At 47.0% G+C, this 27,655-nt stretch overlaps 3 protein-coding genes across 11 annotated transcripts; 2 read left to right on the top strand and 1 right to left on the bottom strand.

Annotated features, from left to right (window-relative positions):
- Positions 1–2,017: 2,017 nt before the first annotated feature.
- On the bottom strand, positions 2,018–8,968 carry PPP1R3E (protein phosphatase 1 regulatory subunit 3E). 4 transcript variants are annotated; one of them, XR_009496155.1, is made up of 7 exons: positions 8,881–8,967; positions 6,489–6,554; positions 5,344–5,693; positions 3,867–5,024; positions 3,700–3,770; positions 2,754–2,887; positions 2,018–2,451 (listed from the first exon to the last, which is right to left on the bottom strand). XR_009496155.1 is itself a non-coding variant. In XM_024997948.2 (4 exons), exons 1-4 carry the CDS (start codon positions 8,897–8,899, stop codon positions 4,602–4,604), a joined length of 858 nt encoding a protein of 285 aa, XP_024853716.1. In that variant the 5' UTR covers positions 8,900–8,967; the 3' UTR covers positions 3,170–4,601. The 4 variants fall into 4 exon arrangements, 3 of the variants coding, with proteins under 3 accessions (XP_024853716.1, XP_059746767.1, XP_059746768.1); XM_024997948.2 differs by lacking the exons at positions 2,018–2,451; positions 2,754–2,887 and having other exon boundaries at positions 3,170–5,024; XM_059890784.1 differs by lacking the exons at positions 2,018–2,451; positions 2,754–2,887 and having other exon boundaries at positions 3,170–5,024; positions 5,344–8,597; positions 8,881–8,968.
- A 453-nt stretch (positions 8,969–9,421) lies between these two features.
- Positions 9,422–19,638, top strand: BCL2L2 (BCL2 like 2). Of its 5 annotated transcripts, none has more exons than NM_001076533.1 (4): positions 9,422–9,474; positions 9,773–9,860; positions 10,332–10,771; positions 11,366–14,285. In NM_001076533.1, the coding sequence occupies exons 3-4, from the start codon at positions 10,340–10,342 to the stop codon at positions 11,513–11,515; spliced, it is 582 nt and encodes a 193-aa protein (NP_001070001.1). In that variant the 5' UTR covers positions 9,422–9,474; positions 9,773–9,860; positions 10,332–10,339; the 3' UTR covers positions 11,516–14,285. The 5 variants fall into 5 exon arrangements, with proteins under 5 accessions (NP_001070001.1, XP_024853639.1, XP_024853638.1 ...); XM_024997871.2 differs by lacking the exon at positions 11,366–14,285 and adding an exon at positions 19,260–19,638 and having other exon boundaries at positions 9,436–9,495; XM_024997870.2 differs by lacking the exon at positions 11,366–14,285 and adding an exon at positions 19,260–19,638 and having other exon boundaries at positions 9,436–9,657.
- Positions 18,980–25,869, top strand: PABPN1 (poly(A) binding protein nuclear 1). Of its 2 annotated transcripts, none has more exon segments than NM_174569.2 (7): positions 18,980–21,425; positions 21,788–21,902; positions 22,602–22,669; positions 23,143–23,249; positions 23,717–23,804; positions 23,887–24,038; positions 24,959–25,869. In NM_174569.2, coding segments are annotated over 7 exon segments (921 nt in total). In that variant the 5' UTR covers positions 18,980–21,074; the 3' UTR covers positions 24,999–25,869.
- Positions 25,870–27,655: the final 1,786 nt, after the last annotated feature.

The raw sequence follows: 27,655 nt of genomic DNA, 5'->3' as shown, positions 1-27,655 counted from the left end.
TCCATTATGCTTCTTGTTCTTTGTTTTAGGGTTACCCTTGACAAAGGGGCTTTGATCTTCCCTCTACTGCCTAAGGAGCAGAATGTAATTTAGATGATCCCTTAAGAGCACCCCACCAAAGGGGAAACCTTTTACCTGAGGTATTCCCTTTAATTGCAGCAGCAACTGGTTCTGGGTGCAGGGTAGAGGGGAGCTAAGCACCAGGCCTGGTAACTTTCCCTACCACTGCCCAAAATGGTAGTGTCATACAATAGGGGTGTCTCGTAACAGGGCTGCCCAACTCCTCCATTATCTCCTTCCCATCTCAAGAAATGAGATGGTCAAGCAATGAGGGGTGAGAGAGGGGAAGAAATCTTGCCTCTGGGTCTCTTGCCACCCTCAGCCCCCCCAAAATAATACTTATCAACATCTTATACTTTCTTTTCAAATTTCAGCTTTATTTCAAATATGAGGTCTTTTATTCAAAAGGGAGGGCAGTTGCATGAGGAAGCTGAAATGAGGTACAATACCAGCAGGTATGGGGTCCAGAGTACCAAGCTGCGCTGTGAAGGAGGTGGGGAGGTTCAGGGAGGGTCTGGTGAGAACAGTGGTTTGGGGGGATTCACAGAACACACTTTTATTTCCTCTCTAGGTTAGCTATTCAATGGGTAGATTATCTAGTTGTTTCTTTGTTTTAGCAACTTCACTGTTCTTCAGCAACATCACTGAAACAAGTGCCAAGGCTAATGATATACTGGTCCCTTTTGTTTCTCTTTCTGACTAAATGCAGTAGGGAATGGAAACTAGAAGCAGAAAATGAAACACTTCTGATGTATCCCTTGCCAAGAAAAATCATGGGTCTGTCCCTGTGGAGAGAGGACTCTTCGGGAGCCTGGGAATAGAATGTGGTCAGGAGGCTTGGGTTTAAGTCCCATCTGCAGTTGTACTAACAAATTCTCTGACCCTGCTGGTGTCCCTTCTCATCTCTGGACCTGTGTCCTCATCTCTAGAGGAATCTAGAAGACAAGCCTTTTCAGGTCTCTGAATTGTGATCTATGGATTGCCAAGATCCAGAGGAGCTCCAGAGAAACAGGAGTTAGAAGAAAGGGAATGTGGGATAAGATTGGAAAGCTGAGTTAGGGCTTATTAAAAAGATAAATGATGAGCTACATTCATAAAGGAAAACAAAGGAACAGGAAGAGTATGTAGGAAGGACATCTGAGGTCTGGATGAGAGAGGAAAGGGCAAGAGTGTTCCTGCTGTGTTGCTTTAAGGACCCAGCCCGTGACCATGGTACAGGTTTCTTATATGGCACTTCCCAGGCCATGGCTGACAGGTTATACCCTCAACTGTTCCTGTTCGTAGTCATCAGGCTTTACAGGAAAGTCCTGTGCCTAATACATGACACACTTCTAAAGATTCTGCCGAATTCCTAGTGTTTCTCATGTCAGATTTGACTTACAACTTACCACCTTCCCACCACTACCCTGTGTGTCTTGGCTCTATAAAGCTGAGAACATTGGAATGGGTGAGCAATGGTAATTCTTAGAGATAAAGCTCAAGAACAATGAATTCTCTTTGGTTCCCTAACCCCAGGTCCATTTGCATTTATGCCCTTAGTATTACTCGGGCTCTAGGAGACCAACCATCCAGCAGACCATCCAGCAATGAGCCTGTTCATGAACCCTTCCAGTGCAAATATTAGGGAACTGGGCAATTCAAGGCTAGAGTCGGGCGGTGGGGAGGGAGGGTAAGAAGGTGTGTAGCACGTCAACAGGTGTGGACGACCTAGGGCCAGAAGAGAATCCCAGTGTATGGGAAGGCTGGAGTTCACATGGGTTCCTAAATTCTCCAGCAGGCAGGCGAAGTGGTTCCTTGCTGATCACAGGGTCACAGAAAGCAGCAGCAAGCTTCTGGAAGGAGCAGATGAAGCTTGGGACCCTCAGTGCTTTGCCTTTCCCAAGCCAGTTAGGGACACTGGGAAGGCAGAGCACAATTAGAAACTGGTCTTTTCCTAGTACGAGATATGTGGCAAGGGTTTCTGTTTTTTTTTTTTTTTTTTAATGGCAAGGTTTTAATTTTGTTTTTAAAGGAAAATATTATGGAATCATGCTTATGCACAGAGGCTCTGGAGATCTCCTGCGTTCACAACCCTAGCTCTGCCATTTACTAGTTGTGTGATCTTGAATAAATTACTGAGCTTTTCTGAACTGTTTTCTCTCTAAAACAAGAATAACATTACTCAATTCATAGGGTTGTTTTGAGGAAGATAATGCATGCAAAGCACCAGATTTTAGTGGATAAATAATGTGGGCTCTTGAGATTGCTAAATACAAGCTAACAGTCATGCATACACAATAAGCAACCCTCCCGCTTCATTATCCTCCCTTGGGTTCTTCACTGGTGACTAAAAAGTGCATTGCTTGGTGGCTTCCAGTACACTTTGTCTCTTCACTCTGCTGGAACTCTGACCTGAAGGTGATCCACAAGATACATGAAATTCTTTCTTTATAAGGATAACATTTAAATGGGCATTTGAGTGACTTGGGGTTTCTCTTTTAACCTTTTTTTTTCTTTAAAGAATTAGGGTTTTGAAAAAAAAAAAAAAGAATTAGGGTTTTGGAGAGGAGGGGCACGATAAGCCCCATACTCTATTCTGAATGCATGTATGGGCACATATGTGTCTACCTTCTCTCGCTGAATGGTAAAAGGGGAATCCAAAAGTTTCTGAGAAATCAGTAACAGAAAGAAATGGGTTTGGGGGAGCTGGTTACCTGGGAACTCCATGCTCATCTGTAGCATCAGGAACTGCTTCTTCTCCCTTCTAGGAGACTGTCAAGAAGGAGCCTGAGAGAGGAAAGTGGACCAACCATGGTCTTGGAGAAAAGGAAGCAGGTTCTCCACTCCTCTGGAGGGAGAAGAAATAGCAGAGATCAACAAGGATGAAGAGGGAGGCAGATGGAGTTAGAGGAAATGAAGGTAAATACCCTACATGCTAAAAGAAAATGAAAATGGTGAGAGGGGCAGAAGGAAAGAGAAGAGCTTAGAAACAGGGTGAAAGGAGCGAAAAAACAAACACCCAGCAGAGGTTAACTAGGAGACATAAAGCATGAATGGGAATGGGTAGGAGAGTCCAGCTTTCCCATTCACTTGCTCAGGGTATGGAACAGACTGCTATCTTCTGACACCATTTAATTTTCAAGCTGCTCTGTTTATTTGAAATGTTTTCCATTTCTTTTTTTTCCCCATTTCTTATACCAATAATCCTTTAACCTCAAGAAAGTCCCCAACACTGTTTCATCTTAGGGGCTCCCAAGCATCATTTTCCCCAATAGAGGCACCTCCCCCAAGCTGTCTCATAGCACCCAGGCTGGAAGTCTGTGGGGCAAGAGCAAAAAGCAAGGGGGCAGAGGATGTGCTGTGGTTTGAAAGAGGCCCTGGAATACCCTGAGACTTCAGGCTGGTTATGGGATGTTTCCTGGGCTCTGGAACATGTGTCCAAAACTGGAGGACCATTCTCAGGCCCAACCAGACGCTTGGGGTGCTGTGTGTTCTGAACTGTAAGCACTCCAACTGCAGGCTGGAGAATGTGGCTTCTAATCCACACTCTGCCCCTCACAGATATACAATGTCAGAGCAAGAAGGGGCCTAAAAGATCAGCTAATCCAAATGCTGTTTCTCAAGGAGGAAACTGGGGCCCAGAGAGGTGAAGTAACTTGCCCAAAGTTATCCAGCTAGTCAGTGATTTCCTTTTCTTCTGAGGCAGAAAGAGTCCCGTGTTTCGCTTGTCCCTTCACAAATACAATCCATAAAGTGCTTAGAGGTCATTAGAAGGCACCCAGAAAGGTAAGGCTGGCATTTTTCTGGAAGCCCCGGATTGCACTCACCCCTTAGGCACCACATTATTTAGCTACAAGGCCTGGAGTTGGTTTTGCTTTCATTTTCATCCCACGGCTGCCTGGAGGAAGGAGCTCTGACTGTTACCTGCCATCACTCCCCAGCCAGTCATCAGAGACTGAAACCAGGGATTGCAGGGATGACAAGGGAATCCTGTCATTAAAGCGGGGGCTGGGGAGCAATGGCCAAATTCCTGGAACTTAAGCAAGGTAATTATGGCTGAGTTAAAGCTAGGACAGCAAGGCTGTGGGACCTGGGGTGGCAAAGACCAGTAAGAGGGAGTGAACCAGCAATCTAAATGATTTCAACTGCGGTATGTTTCTAGTTCACATAAAATACCTCCTGAGTACCAAAGAGGTGTCCTCAACCTTTGACTACCTAGGCCTGACCCACCTACTCACTTTCTCCCAGTACCCACTCACGGAAGAGAACGTCACCATCGTCCTTTTGCTTCTTTCCTAATATTCCAGCATCCCTTCCGTCTCCCTTTTCTATGACGTGGGTTCATCCACTCACATCCACCCCCCAGTCTCCTCGGCTTTCTTTAAGTCCACGCACTCCCTACACCCCTTTGGTTTCTCCCATTCTCCTCGCCCTCCCTGACTTGACTCCTTAGGACAGCTCCCCGCCAATCCCGGTTTCTCCCATTCCTCTCAGGCAAATGTTTGGGATCTCCCAACCCTCCTGGTGCCTTTGATTTTTTTCCGCCGTCGGCCGCCTGCGTCTCAGATAAAGTGGATCCAGCCCTGGGGCTCCGCGTTTCCGCCACTGCCCGGGTGCTCCGGCCCACGCAGAGCATAGTCACGGCCGCCGTTGTTGTCCCAGAACTCGCGGCCAGTCACGCGGTAGCGTAGGGCGAAGAGCAGGGACCCTCCAATGGGTGGCGCCGGCAGGCGGAAGGAGAAGCGGTCGGCGCGCGGCGGGGGTGGGGCCGGGCCGGCGTAGGCGGCGGGCGCCTCTCGTTGGCTCCGCCAGCCGTCTGCACTCCAGCGCACGCTCACGCGCTTCTCGTAGGCCAGGTCCAGCACGCGCGCGCTCCCGGCCACGCCCAGCGGGCCCGCCTCGACGCGTTCTAGGCAGATACGCTGAGCCTGCAGGCGGGCGGCGAAGCCGGGCTCGCTGGCCGGCTCCAGGGCGGCGCGCGCCTCCTGTAGGGAAAGGAGGAGCTGGGAAGAGGGAGCCGGGGGAAGGAGAGGGGCGGGGGCAGAACGGGGGCGGGGTCAGGGTGAGGCACCGGACCAATCGGAGGCCGACCTTGGCGTCCGGGCAGTCGGCGGGAGGGGGGGGGTTGCGGTTAGCAGGGAGAGTGGCCTAGGGAACTCGCCAAAGGGAACCCCAAAGCGGGTGAGAGAGAGCAAGCCCAGGGTTGGGAATGGAGATGGGTGCTTCTAGGTAAATCCACTCCCACACTTCCGCCGAGGCCAAGCTGAGGAAGTCCTGGGGAAGCGGAGTGCCCCTGCCGCCTACCTGGAGGCCTCGGGCGCGGGGTTGGCACGGCGCGAAGTGGCGGAGGGCGTCCCTCTGCAGTTGGACCTGCACGTGGCGGGGCACCCGGGGCAGCTCTCCCGGGCGGAAGCGGCGCACGGCTGCCAGCTCCAGCCCCAGCGCGTCAGCGAAACGCACTCTCTTACGGGTATCGGGGCTGTGGTTGCGGAGCGCCCGGGTCCCGCCGCCTCCGGCGGGCGCAGAACGAGCCCGGCGCCCCCGACTGGGACCTGGAGCTCGGGATCGGGCCCCGAGACGCGTCCCTCCCTCGCTCGGTTCCTCCTCTGGCTCCTCCCCGAGGCTGGGCCGCTGGCTGAGGTAGTAGGCGCGCTCTGTCAGTGAGGCGATGAAGCTCAGGTTGCGGGGGATGTCGGTGCGGGGGTGCCGCTCGCGAGACATGGCACTCCCCCCACGCCCGGGCGTGACCCTCCGGCGGCGCCGGCGCGCTGCCCTCCTTTCCTAGCTCGCACCCGGCCGGTGTTCGCACAGAAGCTTCAGCCACCCCTCGCAGTTGTGTGCTTTCCTTGCTGTCACCACTAGAATCCTTCACTTCCTGCAGCTCTGCCTCGTCTCCAAGTGACTACCTTTCCTCCCACTGGCCACCTTCTCCCAGGGTCTTTGACCATCACCTCCTGCAGGCTGTCTCCTCTGAGCCTGCGCTTAGCCGCGCTCACCCTCCGGTCCCGCGGCCCTCGCGGGGCCTGGCCCCCGCCCACAGCCCTGTGACAAGTGACTCCCCATCTATCATTGATGCTGCTGCACCAGGAGGCGGGCCCTCCACTCTATCGGTTCAGAGTGGGACCACTCTTCCTTTTTTTTCTTTTTAACGGCCTCAGCCTTTCCGGGGCCGGAAGAGTTAACGCAAGGAGTAGAGCGCAATCTTTTCTTTAAGAGGAAGGTTCAAACCGCCAAGCCTGAAACTTTCTCTTCTGTGCTCAATGTTTTCTTTCCTAAACCCTAGGCTCCAGGTTTGGGAGGATGGTAGTGGTGGGTGCAAATATGGGAAAGTCACAAAAGCTAGGTAGAGTCTCAAATAGAAATTGAGATGTGGCGCTCAGATAGGTGGGTGGCCCTTTGGAAAGAGTTCTGAGCTGAGAGTTGTGGAAAGACCTAGTTTCTGGTCTCACCTCTGGTGCTATTCAGCTGTGTGACTTTGAGCAAGGCACAACTTCTTTGGACCTCAGTTTTCTCATCTGTAAGAAAAAGTGGATTAAAATTCTGATCTCTAACCTAACTGTAAGCTCTTTGACCAGCAGAGGCTGTGTCTGATTCATGGTGAGTTTCAGCACATAGTAGGCCTTCAAATTATTGAATGAATCATCACATATCTTTCTTGGAATTGAGACTGTGGAGTTGTAGTTCCAGTGAGAGCTCCAAGAAGAGCACAGAGCTGCTTTTTACTCCATTTTTTTTTTTCTGTATTTGTGGAAAAAAGTGAAGTTTTGTTTAGTATTTTTCTAATTCCCTACTGATCTTATGTAGCACTTACAATGTGCTAGGTACCATTGTTTTACAAACACTAACTCATATAGTACATTCATCATAGGAGAGGGAGTATTATGCCTAATTTATGGATGAGAAAATTGAAGGAGGGGGTAGGTCTCTTCCCCAAGGGCACATAAATTAATATTTGGGGAGCTGGAATTAGAATCTCAGCAGTTCCGTTCTAGAGTCTACTATTTTATACCCTTAATTATATTAAGTGGATTAAAACATTTCATGGTAATAATTAACTATCCAAGCACTGAAATATGGAATGTTAGAGTAGAAATGGAATCTCCAGAGCAACAAGGGAGTTCAACTGTAAAATCACAAGTGACTAAGTTGGAAATAAATAGTGAGACATATACTGTTTATTAAACAATTTATTTCTGTTGGCATTTTAACTCCAGTATTAAGCATAGCAATGCTCCTTAACCAGGACTCATTTTTAAAGTGATATACTGAGTTTTATTTTCTTCTTTTACACATACATATGTAATCCACAGAAAACACATTCTTTTCATATTTTAGGGTATGAAATAATGCTACAGTAATTTGTGCTATAGTAAAGCAGTTTAAAACTGTCTTCCTTGCTCTGGTGCCATATGTCACTGACGGAACAGGTAAGGTTCAGTGTCAGCCTACATGGCCCGGGGTTTTCTGAGAAGAGCTCTGTTGTCTCAGCTGCCATTCCTTGGCTCTGTGGTATTGGTCTGAGAAGATCCTTGAGGCACACAGCCTTGGACCTGGTGTAATTTGTGTTGGTCCAGCAGTCTTTGTTTCTTAAGTAGCCACTGCAATGATCTTCAAACATCTGACTAGGCCTGCCCAATAACTGGCCAGAGGCATCGAGTGATTTCTTCAGTCAACATTTACTGAAGGTCTATTAGGCCATGAGGACATAAAAGTGAGTACGATTCAGTGCCTGCTCTCACGGAGCTTATAAATGAATGGGCCAGGCAGAGAGAAATCTGTTTGGATCCTGAGACTTAAAAGTGTTTTTATTTCAAGTAAACATCTTAGAAGAAATCAAGACTGCAAATGAAGGACTAGATTATTCTCTAAAAAAGGAGGCACCCTTGCTGATGGCATCTGGAATGACTATTCCAAGAGCAAAGAAGAAATGCAGATGGTTGAAAGGATACAGTCATAAAGGAGCGAAATAGATGCTAGGTTCAGAATATTGGGGAGAACTGAGTTTGGGTTTGTAAATGGTGTGGATTTGGCTTGGCTTCATAAACAGCATGATAACAACATTGATTACCGGAAGCAAAGAGGGACCTTGAAGCAGTACAATGTTAAAGTTAAGACAAACTTTCAAATCACAATTAGGTTGAGGCCTATCTTCTCAGTATGTGGCTTTGGGAAAATTACTTAACATCTGCAAGCCTCACTTTGCTCATCCATAGAATGAGAATAACACAACATAAGGACCAATGTGAGGATAAAATATTAAGCATGTAAAGAAAGCATTTAATACCTAAATAAGTCTTTAAAATGTGTTAGTTGTTACCATCGTTGCAAAAAATACCTTTCTTCTTTAGTTTGGGGCAGATGGGAATACCAAGGCTTGGACTGGAGGTAGAAGCAAAGGAACCAGCAGGGAAGGAGAATTGGGTTACCTCTTTTGGTCTGGTTGGAGAGTCCTCCAAATGGAGCTGTACTATGTGCCAGCTGCAAGAGCCGGTGGGCCCCAGCCAGAATGCCTGAGGGTGCCTTTGTGTGGATCGGCTGTAGTCAGGTGGCTTCACACCCTGTGTAAACATACTGCCTGGTATAAATAATAGACATTCATGTATGTGTGTACATATATGTAATCTGAAAGGATAAACGTCAACCTTGACATTAGCAACTTGCAGGAGGGAAGTGGAATTTTGGGAGCAGCAGAGGGACTGAGGACTGGTGTTTTTTTCTCTACACTTCTATATTATTTGACTTTTTCATAATGAGAGTAAGTTCATGCACTGGGTAGAAAGAATTAAAAAGAAAACCAATCTGATTATTTAAAAAGGAAGAAAGAAGATGAAGAAAAGTTACCTGCAGAAACTGCTCGCATATCCGAGTCTTGGCTCCCCGATGCTTGGCTAAAGCCCCAGCTCACACAGAGGCCACTGGGTTAAAGGTCCTGGAGAGAAGAGGAAGTGTCTGCTGTCTGTGTCACGTCTGCCAGTCCCACGGGGTAAGGCGCCTGGCAGGCAGTTCCCACCAGTATGGGAACGGTTCTCTTTTCTGGGCACCCACTCCAGGGCTGGAAGAGTTCAACAAGTGCATGGAACGTCAGAGACCTTCTGGAAATGCTGAATTTACTCCAAGGTTTCATGAGGCCCAGCCGGCTTCTCTTCACAGCCTCCAGGGTCAGAAGCCCTGCCTGGCCCTTGATGCCCTCCCGGCCCTGTTCTTCCTGGCCTCCAGCAGCCCTCTTCTTTCCTGAGTTGTGGCTCTTCCCAAGCCTGCGTCCCAGCCCCGCCCCTCTCTCTGGACGCATCTCTGGGCCCCATCATCACCCGGCGCCGGGCCCTCCCTCCCGCCCCCCCTTTCTCCTCCCTCCTTCCTTCCCTCCCTTCCTCCCTGTCTCCCTCCCTCCCAGCTCCTGCACCAGGAAACAGCCGGATCCCGGCAGCGGCCTGACCCGTGAGATCCCTAACCTGGCAGGCAGGCGGGGTTGGAGCCTGGCTGAGGGTGGGGGTGAGGGAGGAGCTGGGCCTCTGGGCTGCACTGAGGGGAGCCGGGAGCAGAGATGGTGTCGGCAGGAAGCCCTTGGCCCTGGGTTTCCCGGGAGGACAGTCATTAAACATGGATTCGGCCACACAGCTGGTAGAGCGTTGGGGGCAGGGGCCTGGTCCCGGGAGCTGCGACCCCAGCCCTTCTCAGCCCAGACCCTGATTCCTAGTCTTCCCCACCTAGCTCTGATCTCCCCTCCCCTTCCCAGGGCTCCAGGCTGGGCAGGAGGATGAAAGGCCCCAGCTGGGGGCTCCTTGCCACCAGTGCTGGGTCCTAAGAGCTGCCATCCAGGCTGGGTGAGTGTCCCCTTCCTTCTCTGTCCCAGGCAATCCTTTGGTTCTCCTCCTTTCCCTTCGGCCCCTGTCTCCTCCCCCATCTTGTGTCTCTGCCAGCATCTTTGCATCTTGCCCCTGGGGAGGCCCCAAGCCCCTTCCTCTAGCCAAAAAGGTGTGTACTGGAGGGGGAGGGGTTGTAGGGGTGTCTTAGAGCTGCTGTTGTCTTGTTATGGAAAGAATCTAAAGTATTTTAGATGAAATTTACTTGTTTTATATTGAATTTGGCATATTACGAATTTAAGGGCCAGCCCCTCTGGCCGTGGGGCCCCTCGCCATGGGTTAATTTCCTTGCTCTTAACCCTCCCGGCCCAGAGGTCTCTGAGATTTCCCCTCACCTCCCTGCCTGTCTCATGGGCTGGCCAAACCTGAAATACCTCCTTCTAGGCCTCTGACCCTATATTCATGCCAGTCTTTTATGTTTGACTCCAACAGCCGCCCGGATGGCGACCCCAGCCTCGGCCCCAGACACACGGGCTCTAGTGGCAGACTTTGTGGGCTATAAGCTGAGGCAGAAGGGGTATGTTTGTGGAGCTGGCCCCGGGGAGGGCCCAGCAGCTGACCCGCTACACCAAGCCATGCGGGCAGCTGGAGATGAGTTCGAGACCCGCTTCCGGCGCACCTTCTCCGATCTGGCAGCTCAGCTGCATGTGACCCCGGGCTCGGCCCAGCAACGCTTCACCCAGGTCTCTGATGAACTCTTCCAAGGGGGCCCCAACTGGGGCCGCCTTGTGGCCTTCTTTGTCTTTGGAGCCGCGTTGTGTGCTGAGAGTGTCAACAAGGAGATGGAGCCACTTGTGGGACAAGTGCAGGAGTGGATGGTGGCCTACCTGGAGACGAGGCTGGCTGACTGGATCCACAGCAGTGGGGGCTGGGTAAGAACCTTCTTGATTGCTGCTCTGCACATCCCTCCGAAAAGTTGGTTTCCAGGGGGAAGACGGGGGGCTCTGGCTGGAGCTGGGGGGCAGCTGTGCTGGGAATGAGGCATGGGGGCCAAGTCTGCCTGTTTGGGTGGAATCAGGTGCCCTCACTATGGGCATCTCTGAACCCTGCACTCCAGGGCTGCCATGCATTCATCATTTGGTGGGCTCATGATCCAAAGCAGAGGACAGAACACACAGTAGCCAGGTAGTGCCTGCACAGAAATGGCATCCAACCATCACAAATTTTTTACATCTGAGTACATGGCATGGGCAGGGTCGGGGATCAGGGATGGGTGGGCCAGACAAACCTTGACAAAGGATGCCAGTTCTGAGCAGAATTTTTGGCCAGGGAAATTTCAGATGGGATTCACCTGAGGTAGAGAAGGGCAAATGAGCCAGGTGCTCATGGGGGATCCAAGGGGCTGGGGGTGGGGTGGTGCTTGCAGTGGACGGAACTGGAGCTCTTCCTCTCGTCTTTTCTCCACTTTTCCCCCTCCTGATCTCCCTTTCTCCTTCTTTCTCTCCTGCTTCCCTTCTCTCCCACAGGCGGAGTTCACAGCTCTATACGGGGACGGGGCCCTGGAGGAGGCGCGGCGTCTGCGGGAGGGGAACTGGGCTTCAGTGAGGACAGTGCTGACGGGGGCTGTGGCACTGGGGGCCCTGGTAACTGTAGGGGCCTTTTTTGCTAGCAAGTGAGAAAGTCCAGGGCCAGGTGGGGTGAGGTGTGGCTGGGGGGCAGGAGAGCAGGAGCAGAGTGGAGGAATGCCCTTGGAAGAAGTGGGGAAAAGAATGGGCATGGAACGGGAATTGGAAGGGGAAAGGTGGCGTGTGAGGGAGCTGAGTGTGCCAAGCAGGCTGTTGAAAGAGTGAGCTGGAGACATTGTGGAATGTATTTGGAAAGTCAGGAGATGGAGTCATTCCAGGGCTTGGGGGAGGTGGGAAGGATCATGCCTGTAGGTATAGGCACAGGAAACTCTGCCTGGAGCTTGATTTGCTGCCTTGAGGGAGGTGGACTTGCAGAGGGGGTTGGTATCTCCATTCAATAAGTGGGATTTGGGGTAAATACAGAAGGCACATCCCTTTGGAACGGGAGCTCGGGGTTCTCAGGGGCTAGGAAGAAGTGCTGTGACTGAGGGCTGCTGAGACATGAGGGTGCATGCTGGGCTGCTTGTCTAATCTGGTGGCAGTGAGATTCCTTGAAGAGAAAACATTCACTCCCTCTTGCAGTGGTGAGAACAAGGGTAGCTCTCTGTCCCTCCTCCCAACCTTCCCCTCCCTCTCCCCCTTGTTTTGCTGCCTCAAGGCCGAGGGAGAAACACTGTATCCAGGCTGAGGGCTCTGGCCGCTTTTTTGCAGAAAGTTGTCAGCAGGGCTTTGGAGAGAAGAGCAGTTCTATAGCTGACCTTGTTCCTTCATCATCCCCCTTCCTTGTGCATCAACACACTTGCTGCTGCCTCCTGGGCTCTGACAGAAAGGCAGGGCTGTGGAGCCTGCGGTGGGTGGGGGCTTTGGGAGCTGGAGCTGCCCCTGCCCTCCTCTCCCACTGGGGCGCCTTGGTGCCTAAAGGGTTCCCTATATCTCTGGGACCTTCTGTATCCAAACTTAAACTCTAAATTGGGGCTTTTAACTAATTTTCCCTTTGAGTGTGTGGATGTAAATGCAGACCTGGAATACAGTCTGGTCCTGCACTGTGTCTCGGAACGACCGTGGATGCCTTGAGAGGAACATTCCAGCTCTGAACACCATGCGTGTGAGGGTGACGTGTAAACTCTGTGGCTGGCCTGGTCCATGTGGTGGGCAGTGGTGCTGCTTCATTAAAGGCCAGGTGTCTGGGTTCCAGAGTACCTGCCATGACCTAGAAGCATTGCTATCTTCTTGGAAGCCACACTGTTTGCATGGGTGTTACTTGTCTGTACCTCAGAGTCTGAGGACGTTAACTTCAGAGCGCACAGTCATCTAGAACAGATTCAGATGACGGCTTTTTCTTTTGAGAAAGACATGGTTGAGTTCACTCCAGATGCATGTCCTGAGCCAGATCTCACTGCTGCACTTTCCAAGGTGCTAAAATTGCTGCTTTCCAATGCTGACTTCTTCTGACACAGTGCTCTAGAACCCTGCCCTTGATCCTGAGCACTGACCTGCTTAGCTAGACCATGGTTGATTCTTGGAGATTTTCAGTGGTCCTAGAATGTGGCGACACAGTTGTACTCACGAAAACGTGGGACCAAAATTGGCCTCAGGTGTTTAGCTCAGACTTTTGCTTTTGAGGAGGGCTGCACTTTTTAATGATATTTATAGGGGAGGTGGTGGACTGCATGGGCCACTTGGTCTGTTGTGAGTATGCTGGTACCAGGCTCTCAGAGCTGGTCTGTGGCAGGCAGTTTTGGGGTGTGTGTTGGGGGGTCTCTGACTTGCTCAGGTCAAACTAGGCCATTGGTTTTCCACCTGCTTGGCAGGACCCTGAAGTTTCCTAGGGGTTGCCTCAGGAGTCCTTGGGGGAGACGAAGCTGGGTTGCTGAGCAGGCTAGGCGACTTGCCCTCAAACAGAACAGCTCCCCTGTAGCTGTCTTACATATCGGGGTTCAGGGTAAGATTTTATTTGCATTAAGGGGTTTGCTGCTGAAAAAAGAAGAAAGTTGGAAAACCACTGACTAGACCATCCAAATTGGAGCCTGTGCTCCCCCAGGTTTGGGGCAGACTTCCCCCGCCCCCTACCACAGAACGTCTCGCCCTCGTAGTTTTCCTGGAGCCTGTAGCAAACAGGGGAGGCAGGGACCATGGTCAGTTACCAAAAAGCCCTGCTCGGAGGCCTTCACACCTGGGTGGAAGGAGAGGCTGTTTTCTGAAAGGGAAAAGGGCGTGGGCTGGATTTCCAGAGGTATAGCTTGGATGGGACCACAGAGGGCAGTTTTGACATGTCCTGCCCTTCTTAGCCTGAGAGGGAATGGAAACCCCAGAGACTCTTCTGTCAGGGAAAACTAGAGACTCTCTTTTAGAGCCATATAGTTCCTTGGGATTAGCTCTTGGCCAAGATGGCTGAGTATGGCTCCCAATTTTTAAATCCATTTCATTTTTTAAAAAATAAGGGAAATAAATCTTATTACCATTTTTCAGAGATTAACTAGGTGGAGAGGGTGTTTCTTGCTCTCCAGAGCCCAAAGGGACAAATATGGACTTTGCTTAGGCCAAGGAAGGAGCAGAAGTAGGGCAGCTAGGTCCTGCACTTATTAACCCCACTCCCCACTTATCCTGGGGCATACACTATTTTACTTTTTTAAAATCATAAAGCGGCGGGAGAACAGATTTGGTTAGTTTAGAAGAGAAGAAAAGCTCTATAAATATAAATATATATTCCTGTATTTTTATTTAATAATTTATAAATACCAAGTTCATTTGACTTTTATTTTTGTGTAATATGTAATGGTCGTATTAAAAAAATAAATAAAGCCCAGAAGTTTAATGAGAAGGACTGAGCAGGGTTTGTGACTTCTATACTATATAGCCTTCGGTCAGGACATTTCTTGATCTAATCATTTCATCATGACCTTGTTAAGGCCAAGAATTAGATTAATAGGGATTTGGGAAAATATTGAGATAAAAAATTAAAAAAAAAAAAAAAGGAAGAAATTCCCTGGCAGTCCAGTGGTTAGTACTCCATACTTTCACTGCCTAAGTGCCTGAATTTGATCCCAGGACAGGAAACTCAGATCCTGAAAGCAGGGCCAAAAGAAAATCAGAGTTGTTCCTCCACCCCATCTCGGCCAAATGCCAAAGCCAAGAACTGCATCTGTGCCAACCCAAGCCTTGAGAGGGTGTGTGTATATGGTGCTTTGGGATAGCCACAACAAAACCCAAAACGAAACAAAGAAAACCTATCAAAAATCTTTATGATGGAATCAAGTCCCCAGTTGTGGTTTAGCCCCTGATCAGAAGTGTGTGATGATGAACATTTCTCAATATCCTGCTACCTCTTCAGACTTAAGTCTGGCAAAAATGGAGCCCTTGTTTACTTTCCTGGTCCCCTTAGATATTTGGTTTCAGCCGTTTTAATGTGAACTGCTAAACTGGATGGGATCTATAGAATTGTTTAGCCTATCCCTCTGTACTTCTAGTCTAGGACCATATCAAAGTCATGTCTAACAAGAATACTATCTTAATTTGAAATTACAAGTGGGAGTTTCTAGTCTTTCTATAATCCAATGCAATAACATGGTATTTGGTTTATGTGTTAAATTGCAGTGAGAAATACACTGCTTAGAGGAATGCACTGTTGCATTTCTATTCTCTCTATATAGAAAAATGTACAGGACAAGCCATTAAAATCAGAGAGTGGCTTAGTGAGCATGGCTTTTGGGAAAAGGGAATTAGATGGTCTTAACAGTTCCTATCACCAGGCTATATTAGCTAGTGTATTTATTCCTACTGTGGTTTGATTGGTTTATAATTTGCCTAATTCCAAAAAGCATTTGTAATATTTTACTATAATACAAAAGACAAAACAATAGGAAAATACAGTTTTTTGAAGTAAGGGTAAAGGGAAAATTGAAATATTATAATAAAATGACAGCAAAAGGAAAATTAACACAGAAAAGCATTCTATAAGCAGTATTGCCAAATACTAAAGGTAGGCTATGAATCCAACTCTGAGCTTCTTGGCAGCTAAGGTAAATGGGTGAACAATGAGATTCACATCCCTTTTAGAATTTATAAAACTTTTCAGTTCCTCAAGATAGCAAAAAGTTTTGTGGCTCTTCTGAGAAGACACTGAGTGCCATTAGTGGACATCACCATCTAGAATGCCTAATAGCAGTACGATGCTGAGTTTTACACTCCCGTTGCCTGCAGAAACACCAGAGGGGGATTCAGTAGGTCCTGAGCTTGTTCTATCAGAATCACCACAGTTTAGCCCAAATATGCTCTGATGCCATAGTTTAAAATAGGGCTCCATTTTAGACTATCTAGATGGACAGATGGATGGTTTATTCTTCACACAGTTCTCTGTGAATGTTATTTCTCCAAATGCCACTTCTGATGAAAATTGGGCAACATCTAGTTATACTTTCTAACAAATGGATGGATTATAGATATTCTGTTTTTAGTTGAGAGCAGATCCTTTGAAAACTTTAAAAGCTGTCTTAAATGTGGTTACAGGTGAGATGTAAATAAAATAACAATATTTAAAAAATCAACCAAAACAGATAATATAATGGAATATGATATAGTTTTTTATTAATCCAGTCATTCATTCAGCAAACACTCAAGCATCCTGTGTGTGCCGAGGACAGTTTTAGGCACCGAGCTAGAGAAGTGAACGAACTGGCACAAATTTCTGCCTTCATGTTACTTGTATTCTAGTAATGGAAACATATAAAGCTAAATAACTATCTACCTACATAAATAAATAAATTTCACAGCATTAACTAACATAACATTTCATGTTAGGGGCAAATGCTATGGAGAAAAAATAATTCATTAGGGTAGGATTGGGAAGGTGTATGTATAGGTTTCAATGATAAATAGAGTGATCAGCAAAGTCCTCATTTCTAAGGTAACTTCTGAATAAAGTCATGAAAAATGAAATTGGAAAAATATTTTTATTGACATGGAAGAATATTTCTGTATCTTATTAGGTAAAAAAGAAAATAAGAGTAGAAAACAATATATACAGTATGATCCCATTTTGCTAAAAAAATATGTATACACACACATACATATATATACCTCTATATCTATTTGTGTATTGAAAGTTTGAGGAAGGGCATATGCCAAAGTATTAGTGATTATCTCTGGATGGTGGATTTTATGGGTAATTTTATTTTTTTTGCTATCAGTATTTTTGGAAATTTTGATAAGGAACACATTTCATAAGGTACAGCATATTAAAACAAGGTTTTCAGGGCACAAAGTTTTCCAAAAGTTAACCTAGCAGAATGGAGATTAAGCAGCCCAACAGAGGCTCCTTCTCACTAATGGCAACCCCACTTCCCCTCAAGGTTGGACCTAGGGAGTTAAGGTAGGCCAGGGCAGACTCTGCATTAGAAAATAATTGGAATGGACTCAAAACAGAGGTAAGTAAATGATCAAGGCTCCAAGGTTCTGTGTCAACACTGTCCATTAGAAACAGAATGCAAGCCACATAGGTATTTTACATTTTTTAGTAGCCTCATTAAAAAAAGCTAAAAGAAACAGGTAAAACTAATTTTAATAGTATTTTTTACACCCAGTATATAAAGACTACTATAATTTCAATCTGTAATTAATGTTGAACAGTTATTAAGTCATTTTAGTCACTTTTTCATCCTGAGTCTTTGAAATTCAGTGTATATCTGACAGTTGCAGTACATCTCAATTCAGACCATTTCACATTTTAAGTGCTCAGAGTAACCATGTGTGACTGGTGGCTACCATATTAAACAATGTACTTATAGATTAGAGGGAATTATTGCAGCAGTCAAGGTGAAATTTTCAAAGCAGGAGTTAAAAATAGGGATGAAACTACATTAGGAACCTAAGTATTTATATGTTTAGTGAGAAAACTTTTCCCTTCTGGACAGAACTGGACATGCCCTCATCCATTTTTACGGATTTAATTCTCCTTTTCTCAACTAGACTGACCATTCACTTTCCTTAACGCATTTTTCCTCCTAGGGCACAACATCACTGAGTTAGAGTTCTGAAACTCCATGGCCTTCTGTTTACAGGTTATTACTGAAGGAAAGGGGGCTTCTCTAGTAGCTCAGGACGTAAAGAATCTCCTGCAATCAAACCAGGAGACCCTGGTTCGATCCCTGGGTCAGGCAGATCCCCTGGAGAAGGGAATGGCAACCCACTCCAATATTCTTGCCTAGAGAATTCCATGGACAGACCATGGGGCCGCAAAGAGTAGGACAGGATTGAGCCACTAACACTTTCACTTCCACTGAAGGAAAAGTATATTTATAATGGGTGAACCTTGTATCATTACATACCAATTTTTAAAAAATTCATTCACAGAGGAAAACATCTCTTTGATGTTCTCTATGCATCAACAAATGCAGGATATAAGATTATTACATGTAAAGCAATTATCCTCCAATTAAATATATATTAAAAAGATTATTACAGAAGATCATCCATTCAGTTAGCACCTATTGAGCACAGTGGTAGCCAGTGGCAATGCAAAGATAATTAAGAAGGTGCCCCTGCCTTCTACCGTTTACAGCCTAATAGGAAAGTATCTTACAAATCACCATTCAAATATCTTTAAAAAATGTGTTTGTAAAAGTAAATGTTTATTGAGTAAGTTGGGAAGTTGGAGTGTTTTTTAAATTTTAAATAAAAATAATACTTGATAATTATGGAAAAATCATAGAACATGGGAAATTATAAAGAAGATCAATCATAATCCTACTATCCAGAGAGGATCACTGTTAACATTTTGGTATATTTCTTTTCTGTTGTCTCTGCTTATATTTTGTGATCATACTGTATGCATAATTTTGTATACTGCCGTTCTGCTTACCATTATATTGCGAGCATTTTGTCATTACACGTTTTGAAGACATAATGACTTTATAAAATTACAATATATGCTTGTATAATAATTTTCCTGAAAAATGCCCACTTGGACAATCAAGTTTATATTTTTTTTCACTTTGATGAACATCATTATTCTCAAATTTTTATCTAGGTTTTAGATTATTTCTTTAGAACAGATTAGAAGAAACACAATTACTGGGTTAAAAATTTCAGTATTTTAAAAATATGTTGCATATTGCCATAGAAAGATTGTCTTGGTTCTTATTCATTTTTCCCCTCAATGCCCAAGTTGTTATTTTTTTTTTTAAACCAGGTATACATAGCTTTAATCACATTTTATATACAATTTTACATTCTGCTTTCTGGCCTAACAAAAATTTTTGCAAGTTATCACAGTGTAAACCTTTTTTTAAAAAACCAGTGCATAATCTTATGATGTAATTATAGGTTGCCTAAACATTTGTTTATTGTTGGAATTTAGTCTTTTTCCAACTTCAGCATCGTACGTAATGTTCTCTTTGTATATTAAAACAGACCTTATAGCAATTTTGATCTGAGCTTTTAAATCTGGTTTTGAATTCCCTGCTCACTTCTGATTAGTTCTGTGACTTGGACAAATTACTTCATTCTTTTCTCATCCCTAAAAAAGATTATGGTTTTGTGATTCCTTACTTCATAATGTTGTTTTGAGAATCCAATGAGATAACATAATAAGGAGTCTAGGATGGTGCCTGTTACAAAATCAAGTGCTTAACAAAATTGGATTTAAAGGCATTATTTTAAAAATCCCATTTCCCTTAATTGGCTTTCTTAAACTAGGTACCAATGAACATCCAAGTCTTGACTTAGTTAAAATCAGTAGAAAAGATTTTTCTTCCAGCCAACTCAGTTTTTTAGAGCTTGTCTTTGGTGCTAAACTTAGTTCTCCCAGACCAGTGAAGCTGAGATGGTTCATGAAGTATTTTTCGGTGAAATTTTAAGCAACTGTGACTCTGCTCCAAGTTCTCCTGTTCCTGAGGTAAGGATCTGTGGGGGGGGTGGGGGGGGGAAATTGAGGGTGAGGGGAATAGTGGGGTATACTGTGAAGCTCTGACTTTTTGGTTTGCTAACAGGAATCTCCTCTTATCCAAAACCCCCTACCAAGCTATGTATATCCTTCCAGGTTGTTTCAGTAACTATTTGGTTAGGCTCAGGTGAATCTGGCTTTCAAACTGTAGCTTGGTCTGGCTATAACTATCCCTCTTGCCAACTTAGCACCGCCATTCCTTCCTTTTTAATAAATGTATAGGAACACCACTAAACTATGGCAACCCTGTCTTGCAGGGCTAGATTTCATTGGTATCTCAGAGTGCAATGGTGTGGTGGAATTCCTCTGGGGTCTGAACCAGGGTCTGAAATCTCGGAAAGCGTGGTAAATGAAAGGTGACACCCAGCTCCCGTCAATGTATCTTCTGGTCAACAAACATTTATCTGGACACTTACTATGTGCTAGGCATATTGCCCTAAGGTGGAGATGCAAATATAATTAGAGACCAGCCTTTCATCTCCAAGCTCTCACAAGCACTAGCTAGGAAAGGCTGCACAAAATGATTAACTGTTCAGAGGAGGTAGGCCCGCTTGTGATGGCAGAGGAGGGAGGGTAGTGAAAGGCTTCGCAGGGGAGGTGATGATGAGGCTTGCTCTGGTTGAAGAGGGACTGTATATGCAGAGGCACAGACCTGGGTACAGATACACCCACTGGAATGAGAAGCGTGGAAATAACATTCACGAAGTAGCCTGGTCTGGAGTTCTCTAAGATCTAGCTAAGGAGTTTTGAGATTTTATCTGGTGTGAACTGGGGTCATGACCCATTGGAAGCTGATCCATTAAGGGGCTGTAAATAAGAGAAGAACAGGCTGAAACTGGGGCATGAACAGAATGCTTGGAAAGTATGCCTGTGCACAAAGACAGCACATAGAGGACTCATGACTGGTACTGGAGTGAGGATTACTCCCTGCTTTCTGGTTTGGGGAGACCTGACGGATGGTGGATAGATAGTGGTGCCAATAACCTAGGTAGGAAAGGTAAACTCCGTTCTGGACAGCGCCGTTCAGAACCCTCTGCTGCAACAGCCCATCTACTGGTGCATTCCTGATAAAAGACCGGTTTCCAGAAATCGCCGCAGTTTCCGGCCTCTACCTTCCAAGAGCTCACTAGCTGGCAACCAGCAGCATCAAGATGGCGACCTCCTAAAGACTAGTCATGTGACCTCGGGTTTCCCTCGATGGGAGCCCAGCAGTCCGTTCGGGGGCAAGGTTCACCTGTCGCGAAATGGGTGTCAGCTCTTCGAATCTCGCGAGCCAATTGGCATCTGAGACTGGGCCATTTCGGCGAGGCGATCGGAAGACTGTTTCTTTCCCGTCGCCTTGCCAGCGGCCAATCACCGAGCGTTATACTTCGCAGATCCGCCCTTAGGCGGGGGAGAAGCAGTAACGTCGTCACAGCTTGGCGTTATTGTTACCTAAGGACTTGAGAGGAGGTGGGACGTGTGTTGATTGACAGACCGACTTCCCCTACCGGGATTTGAGAATTTGGCGCAATTCCCCGCCTTAGAGGTGGGGTCTCATTTGATTGCCAAGTAATATCCCCCAATGGAGCCCTAGCTCATGGTGACGGGCAGGCTGCTTGACTAATGAATCCTCGGCGAAGCCGGCGCAGCTCTCCAATCGCTGGGCGGCGGGCCCCAGTCTGAGCGGCGATGGCGGCGGCGGCGGCGGCGGCAGCAGCAGCGGGGGCTGCGGGCGGTCGGGGCTCCGGGCCGGGGCGGCGGCGCCATCTTGTGCCCGGGGCCGGTGGGGAGGCCGGGGAGGGGGCCCCGGGGGGCGCAGGGGACTACGGGAACGGCTTGGAGTCTGAGGAACTGGAGCCTGAGGAGCTGCTGCTGGAGCCCGAGCCGGAGCCCGAGCCCGAAGAGGAGCCGCCCCGGCCCCGCGCCCCCCCGGGAGCTCCGGGCCCTGGGCCTGGCTCGGGAGCCCCCGGCAATCAGGAGGAGGAGGAGGAGTCGGGACTGGTCGAGGGTGACCCGGGGGACGGCGCCATTGAGGACCCGGTGAGGGAAAGAGGGCGAGCGAGGAGGCCGGCGACCGGCCGGGTCACGGGAGGCACAGAGCTCGGGCGAGCGGGAGGCGGGAGGGGGGTGGGGGTGGGGGTGGGCGGGGAATAACGTGGCTGGGGCCGGGCCGGGGACGCAGCCTCGACCGCCAGAAGGGGCCCAGCCGGGTTGACTTCGGCGTCATGGGTGCCTAGTGTTGTACTAAAAAAGGTAGCTTTCTTTTCTTTTCTTCACGACCCTCGCGTGGGGCGAAGGAAATGGCCGAGCATGGCTGGGGCCGCGCGCGGATCGAGAGCAGGGCAGAGCCCCTGCGTTGGTTCCTCTTAAGCTCTTCTCCATACCCTCCCCACTCATTGTAGGAGCTGGAAGCGATCAAAGCTCGAGTTAGGGAGATGGAGGAAGAAGCTGAGAAGCTAAAGGAGCTACAGAACGAGGTAGAGAAGCAGATGAATATGAGTCCACCTCCGGGCAATGGTGAGTAACTGGCGGTTGCACGCGGAGCCCAGGTCCTCGGATGGGAAGGGTTATGAGAGTACGGTTTATATGGAATTAGATACTCGGAACCTTGGAGCTGCTTGTCTGAGCAATTACTGGGCAGTTGCCGTGGTTATAGTCCATTGTGCGTTTCTCTGACCTTTGTGAGACAAGGCCTATGTTTTCGTGATGGTAGTCTTGTGCTTCCCTTTGTCCTTGTTACAAATGTGTTGCTCTTTGTTCTTAGTCTTCCTCTACTCTTTGTGGAGGTTGCCAGCTGGTGTTTGACCTTCAAGTCTAATAGTTCTTCGTTCAGTCGGAGACCCTTTAGTTAGGAGTTCTAAGAGAAAATGCCCAGCTGCAGGGGGCTTCTCCTCTAATCTCGAAATGTCCAGTCTCAGCCCACCTAATTTTGTTCATTTTTCAAATCATTTCAACCAAGGGTACAATAGGGACTTGATTTGGGAGCAGGAGGGGATTCATGTACTGTTTTCTTTGAATTTAAGAATGTATTCATCTGTTCCATAACTTGTCAAATATTTAATAAGCACCTACTATGTGCTAGACTTTGCTAGGTAACGGGTACAGCAGGGAACTGAACAGACCAAAATCTTTACCTTTGCTAATGGTGGTGGTAGTGGTGCATATATTGCCCAAGTAGAAAACAAGGGTTATTTTCTGATTATTTTTTCTTCAAAGCTGGCCCAGTGATCATGTCCATTGAGGAGAAGATGGAGGCTGATGCCCGTTCCATCTATGTTGGCAATGTATGTATGAGGGCCTTGATTGGGGTTGGGGGAGCTCTTAGTTTGGGAGATTATTTAATAGGAGTCTTGATGGAAACTTTCCAGGATAGGTGGTGGATTTAAGGAGTGGAGGGAAGGTTAGAATGAGGTGAAAGTTAATGGTGATTAGCAGAGGCTGTGGGGTTGGAAGAAGAAGAGTCCCTTAGAGAACTAGATTTGATGTGCTTTGGTGTATATGGGGGCTTCCCAGGTGGCACTAGTGATAAAGAGTCCTGCTGCCTCAAAAGATGCGGGTTCTATCCCTGGGTTGGGAAAATCCCCTTGAGAAGGAAATGTCAACCCACTCCAGGATTCTTGGCTGGAGATTTTCAGGGACAGAGCAGTCTGTTGTGCTACAGTCCATGGGGTCGGAAAGATGGCTCAGCCCAAAGGCTTGGCAGGGTATCTGTTGAGATGGGAGTTTGCCTATTGCCTGTGAAATGTACCCCCAACAGGTGGACTATGGTGCAACAGCAGAAGAGCTAGAAGCACACTTTCATGGCTGTGGTTCAGTCAACCGCGTAACTATACTCTGTGACAAATTTAGTGGCCATCCGAAAGGGTAAGTGTGGGGAAATTGAGGTCATTTTAATCACAGTTAAAAAGTAGGTAAATCATGCTTTATATTGAGCAGTAAGTTAACTATATGTTAAAGTAAGTAGTCTTCGTCTTTTTAAGATACGGCGTTAACGTTATGTATCAGGGATTATACTAAAAATTGCTTTCAGAGGCCCAAGAGGTAACAAAGATGAGGGCTGGGTGTGGGTGGGGGTCATGAACTAGAATGGAGGGGCGGCTTCTACTTGGCTTTACCTTGTTCCGCCCTCTGGACATCCAGGGCCCTTTGTATCCTATTTTATAATTTTCCAGGAGTAGGTGCAAATTTTGATTAAAGAATTCCATTAAGAATTGTTTTGGACAAGTAGTTAAAAATGTGAACACATTGTGCTCAAAGCATGCCTGCAAACTGGATTTTATCTATGAGCTACTGTTTTTGACCTCAGATAAAGTGACAGTTACTCTTTTCAGGTTTGCGTATATAGAGTTCTCAGACAAAGAGTCAGTGAGGACTTCCCTGGCCTTAGATGAATCCTTATTTAGAGGAAGACAGATCAAGGTAAGCCCCATCCCATCGTTCTGGTTGTCAGTAAACGCCCCGGGTTTACTCTAAGGCTTTCTGTCGCGCTTGTCACTCTCAGGTGATCCCTAAACGAACCAACAGACCAGGCATCAGCACAACAGACCGAGGCTTCCCACGAGCCCGATACCGTGCCCGAACCACCAACTACAACAGTTCCCGCTCTCGATTCTACAGTGGTTTTAACAGCAGGCCCCGGGGTCGCGTCTACAGGTCAGGATAGATGGGCTGCTCCTCTCCCCCGCCTCCCATGAACCCTTCCTTTTCTCCTCACCTGAGGAACCTCCCTCCTTTACCCTCCCCCTTGGTTCCAGGGACTTGGTCTCCTGCCTGTGCAGGGTGAGGAAGGTAGTTGCAGGCCAGGCGGCCAGTCTCATCTTTTTTCTGGAGCCGGAATTGGTGATAAGGGCTGGATCTCTCCACTCTGTTCTGAGAGATGCTGCTTCTCCCAGCCTTTTTTTTTTTTTTCCATGAAAGTTGATGGCAGTGAAAATGTTTACACAGGAGGCCCGGGAAGAACAGGGCCTCAGAGCAGTGAAAGTGCTGCTTGGACCTTTGCTTCCTTTCCCAGAGATAGGGAAGGGTTGAAGAAAGCCAGAGGCTAGTTGATCCTCCTGGAACGCGGTGTGGGAGGATCAGGATAGTTACACTCTAATAACTAGCCAGGCTTTTGCAAGGTTAACCCGCATGCTGGGCCTGGTGTGGCATCCATGTTGTTACTGCACTTCCATCTTTGTACATTTAAATAGAGGGATTAGGTGGATAGATCTTGGCTTTTCGAAAGATTTGCCTCTCTGCTCCCTGGAGGAATTAGGGAAGATCTGTTGGTGAGAGCCTTGCATTTAAGAGCTATGGAGAACTGAAAACTGGATAAACAAGGAGTCCTTTTTCTTGCCCCTGTGTCTCAGATTATTTTTTTATTGCCACTGTTTGGCGAAGTAATAACAGTTAATTTCCCCTCCCACTTGCCAGGTGTGTCACTGTTTCTGGGATTGTGGGGATCAGTTTTAGGACTTGGCAACTTCTTTCCCCTCTTCCCTTCACAGAAACTGGGGCGAGGGCCCACGGGGGAGGGGCTTGTGCTGAACTCTTTAGTGATCATGTTAACACCTAACTCTCCTTCTTTCTTCCAGGGGCCGGGCTAGAGCGACATCATGGTATTCCCCTTACTAAAAAAAAGTGTGTATTAGGAGGAGAGAGAGGAAAAAAAGAGGAAAGAAGGAAAAAAAAAAAGAATTAAAAAAAAAAAAAGAAAAACAGAAGATGACCTTGATGGAAAAAAAAATATTTTTTAAAAAAAAAAGATATACTGTGGAAGGGGGGATAATCCCATAACTAACTGCTGAGGAGGGACCTGCTTTGGGGAGTAGGGGAAGGCCCAGGGAGTGGGGCAGGGGGCTGCTCATTCACTCTGGGGATTCGCCATGGACACGTCTCAATCGCGCAAGCTGCTCCCCTGTTTCCCTGTTTCCCTTTGCCCCCTTGGGGGCTGCTCAAGGGTAGGTGGGCATGGGTGGTAGGAGGGGTTTTTTTACCCAGGGCTCTGGAAGGACACCAAACTGTTCTGCTTGTTACCTTCCCTCCATCTTCCTCACTTTCACAGTCCCCTCCTGCCTGCTCCTGTCCTGCCAGGTCTACCACCCACCCTGCCCCTCTTTTCTGGCTCCCTGCCCCTCCAGATTGCCTGGTGATCTATTTTGTTTCCTTTTGTGTTTCTTTTTCTGTTTTGAGTGTCTTTCTTTGCAGGTTTCTGTAGCCGGAAGATCTCCGTTCCGCTCCCAGCGGCTCCAGTGTAAATTCCCCTTCCCCTTGGGGAATGCACTACCTTGTTTTGGGGGGTTTTGGGGTGTTTTTTGTTTTTCAGTTTTTTTTTTGTTTTGTTTTTCTTTGCCTTTTTTTTTCCCTTTTATTTGGAGGGAATGGGAGGAAGTGGGAACAGGGAGGTGGGAGGTGGATTTTGTTTATTTTTTTAGCTCATTTCCAGGGGGTGGGAGTTTTTTTTTTAATATGTGTCATGAATAAAGTTGTTTTTGAAAATAAAAAATGTTTGGCCTTTTGGGTGTATGGATTATTTATCTACCTGTCCTTTCTTAAGTCTCAGATGGCTGTTAATTCTCATTTCTGGAAATGCTGGTGGTGTGGAGGGGAAATTGCGACCTAAATTAAGGAGCAGGAGTTAAAATTACAACTAGCAGGAACATTATGTGTTTAGTTTGAGTTTTCTGAAAATCATGCAGTCTTGTTTGGCATTTGAGAGGTGAATTAACTGAGCCTGGGAATATAAAAGAATGGCTAGTAACATTTATGTACAAATGAATTACCCATACCAGCATTAGATTCTTACATTGGGGTCTGGGTAGCCTTTCTTGGTTTCTCCACCCCAAGGTACCCTCAAAAAATGAAAACTAATGTTTAATGATAACTGCAACGCTTACATTGTCTTCTCTAGCAAATTGTGGCCACTTAATATGTTCAGCTAACTTACTTTGGGTGGTTCCATTAGGACAACTAGTCATTGACTATCCTTTAGTTTAGCTGCTTGGTAATATTAATAACCTGATTTCTCCATTTTATATTCCAAGTAAAAGTCCTTGGGTACTGCATCACACGCCCCAACCCTTTGTAGGCTGCATTACTTACAGGGTTTCTAAATATTTAAACCTCTGTTTTATTGAACCATTCCCTTCTGTTCCTAGGATGTTTTGTTCATGATTGATGTAGATGCTCTTTTTTATAATCTTAGGTTAAAGAAACAGCTTAACATATTCATGGAGCCTTCGTCTGCCTCTGAAATGGCTTGAAATTTCAGGTCAGTATTGACCATCCAGTAATTGAGCATTTGATCATTTGTACTACCTGCTGTTATGTCCTTTGTTAGATATTTGGGAGTCTTCTCTATATTGAAGTAGAACAGTGTCTTCTAAGCTGAGTATGGAAATTTCAGAGGCTGATTAGCAAGAGACTGGATAAGTAACTTAGGAAAATGTGCAACATCCTAATGCTTGATGTTCCTAATGCTGGGGAGGTATTGTCTATCCACCAGGGGGCAGTAAGTTGATATATAAGTTCTGTAAACTTGTTTGATCTTGGGAGGGTGAGTTGCTTTTTTGAACCTTAGTGAAGTTGCTCAGTTGTGTCCAACTCTCTGCGACCCAGTGGACAGTAGCCCACCAGGCTCCTCTGTCCATGGGATTCTCCAGGCAAGAATACTGGAGTGGGTTGCCGTTTCCTTCTCCAGGGGATCTTCCCGACCCAGGGATCGAACCCAGGTCTCCTGCATTGCAGGCAGACGCTTCACCCTCTGAGCCACCAGGGAAGCCCTTTTGAACCCTAGTTTTTATAATTCTCTGTGTTCAGTCAAGTTCTCAACATCCTATATGTCTTCTGCTTTAACTGTTTGAACAACTCTTGCCTTCATTGTAAGGTAAAGATCCTTCTCCAGGGGATCTTCTCCACGGGAAGATCCCCTGGAGAAGGAAATGGCAACCCACTCCAGTACTCTTGCCTAGAAAATTCCCTGGATGGAGGAGCCTGGAGGGCTACAGTCCATGGAGTCGCAAAGAGTGGGACACTACTGAGCAACTTCACTTTCACTTACCTTCATTGTAGTGGTACGACAGATTGGTGGCTCCAATTCATGTTTCCGGAAAGGCCCATATGCTGTGAGGTGTGGAACTAAGGTTTCTCCCAATTTGATCTTGATTGATTTTTCCTGCCACATCCTGCTGCACATCTGATACACTGTGCACTCTTGTTGAGTTTTTACTTTATTTTCATGTATTGCTCATGCTGTTTAGCCTGCTATGCATATCATATCTGTTCAAATCCTA

This window comes from Bos taurus, chromosome 10 (genome assembly GCF_002263795.3).
Source record: "Bos taurus isolate L1 Dominette 01449 registration number 42190680 breed Hereford chromosome 10, ARS-UCD2.0, whole genome shotgun sequence".
Classification (NCBI taxonomy): domain Eukaryota; kingdom Metazoa; phylum Chordata; class Mammalia; order Artiodactyla; family Bovidae; genus Bos; species Bos taurus.
The sequence above is the reverse complement of the archived record's forward strand: the minus strand, read 5'-3'. Positions and strand labels throughout refer to the sequence as shown.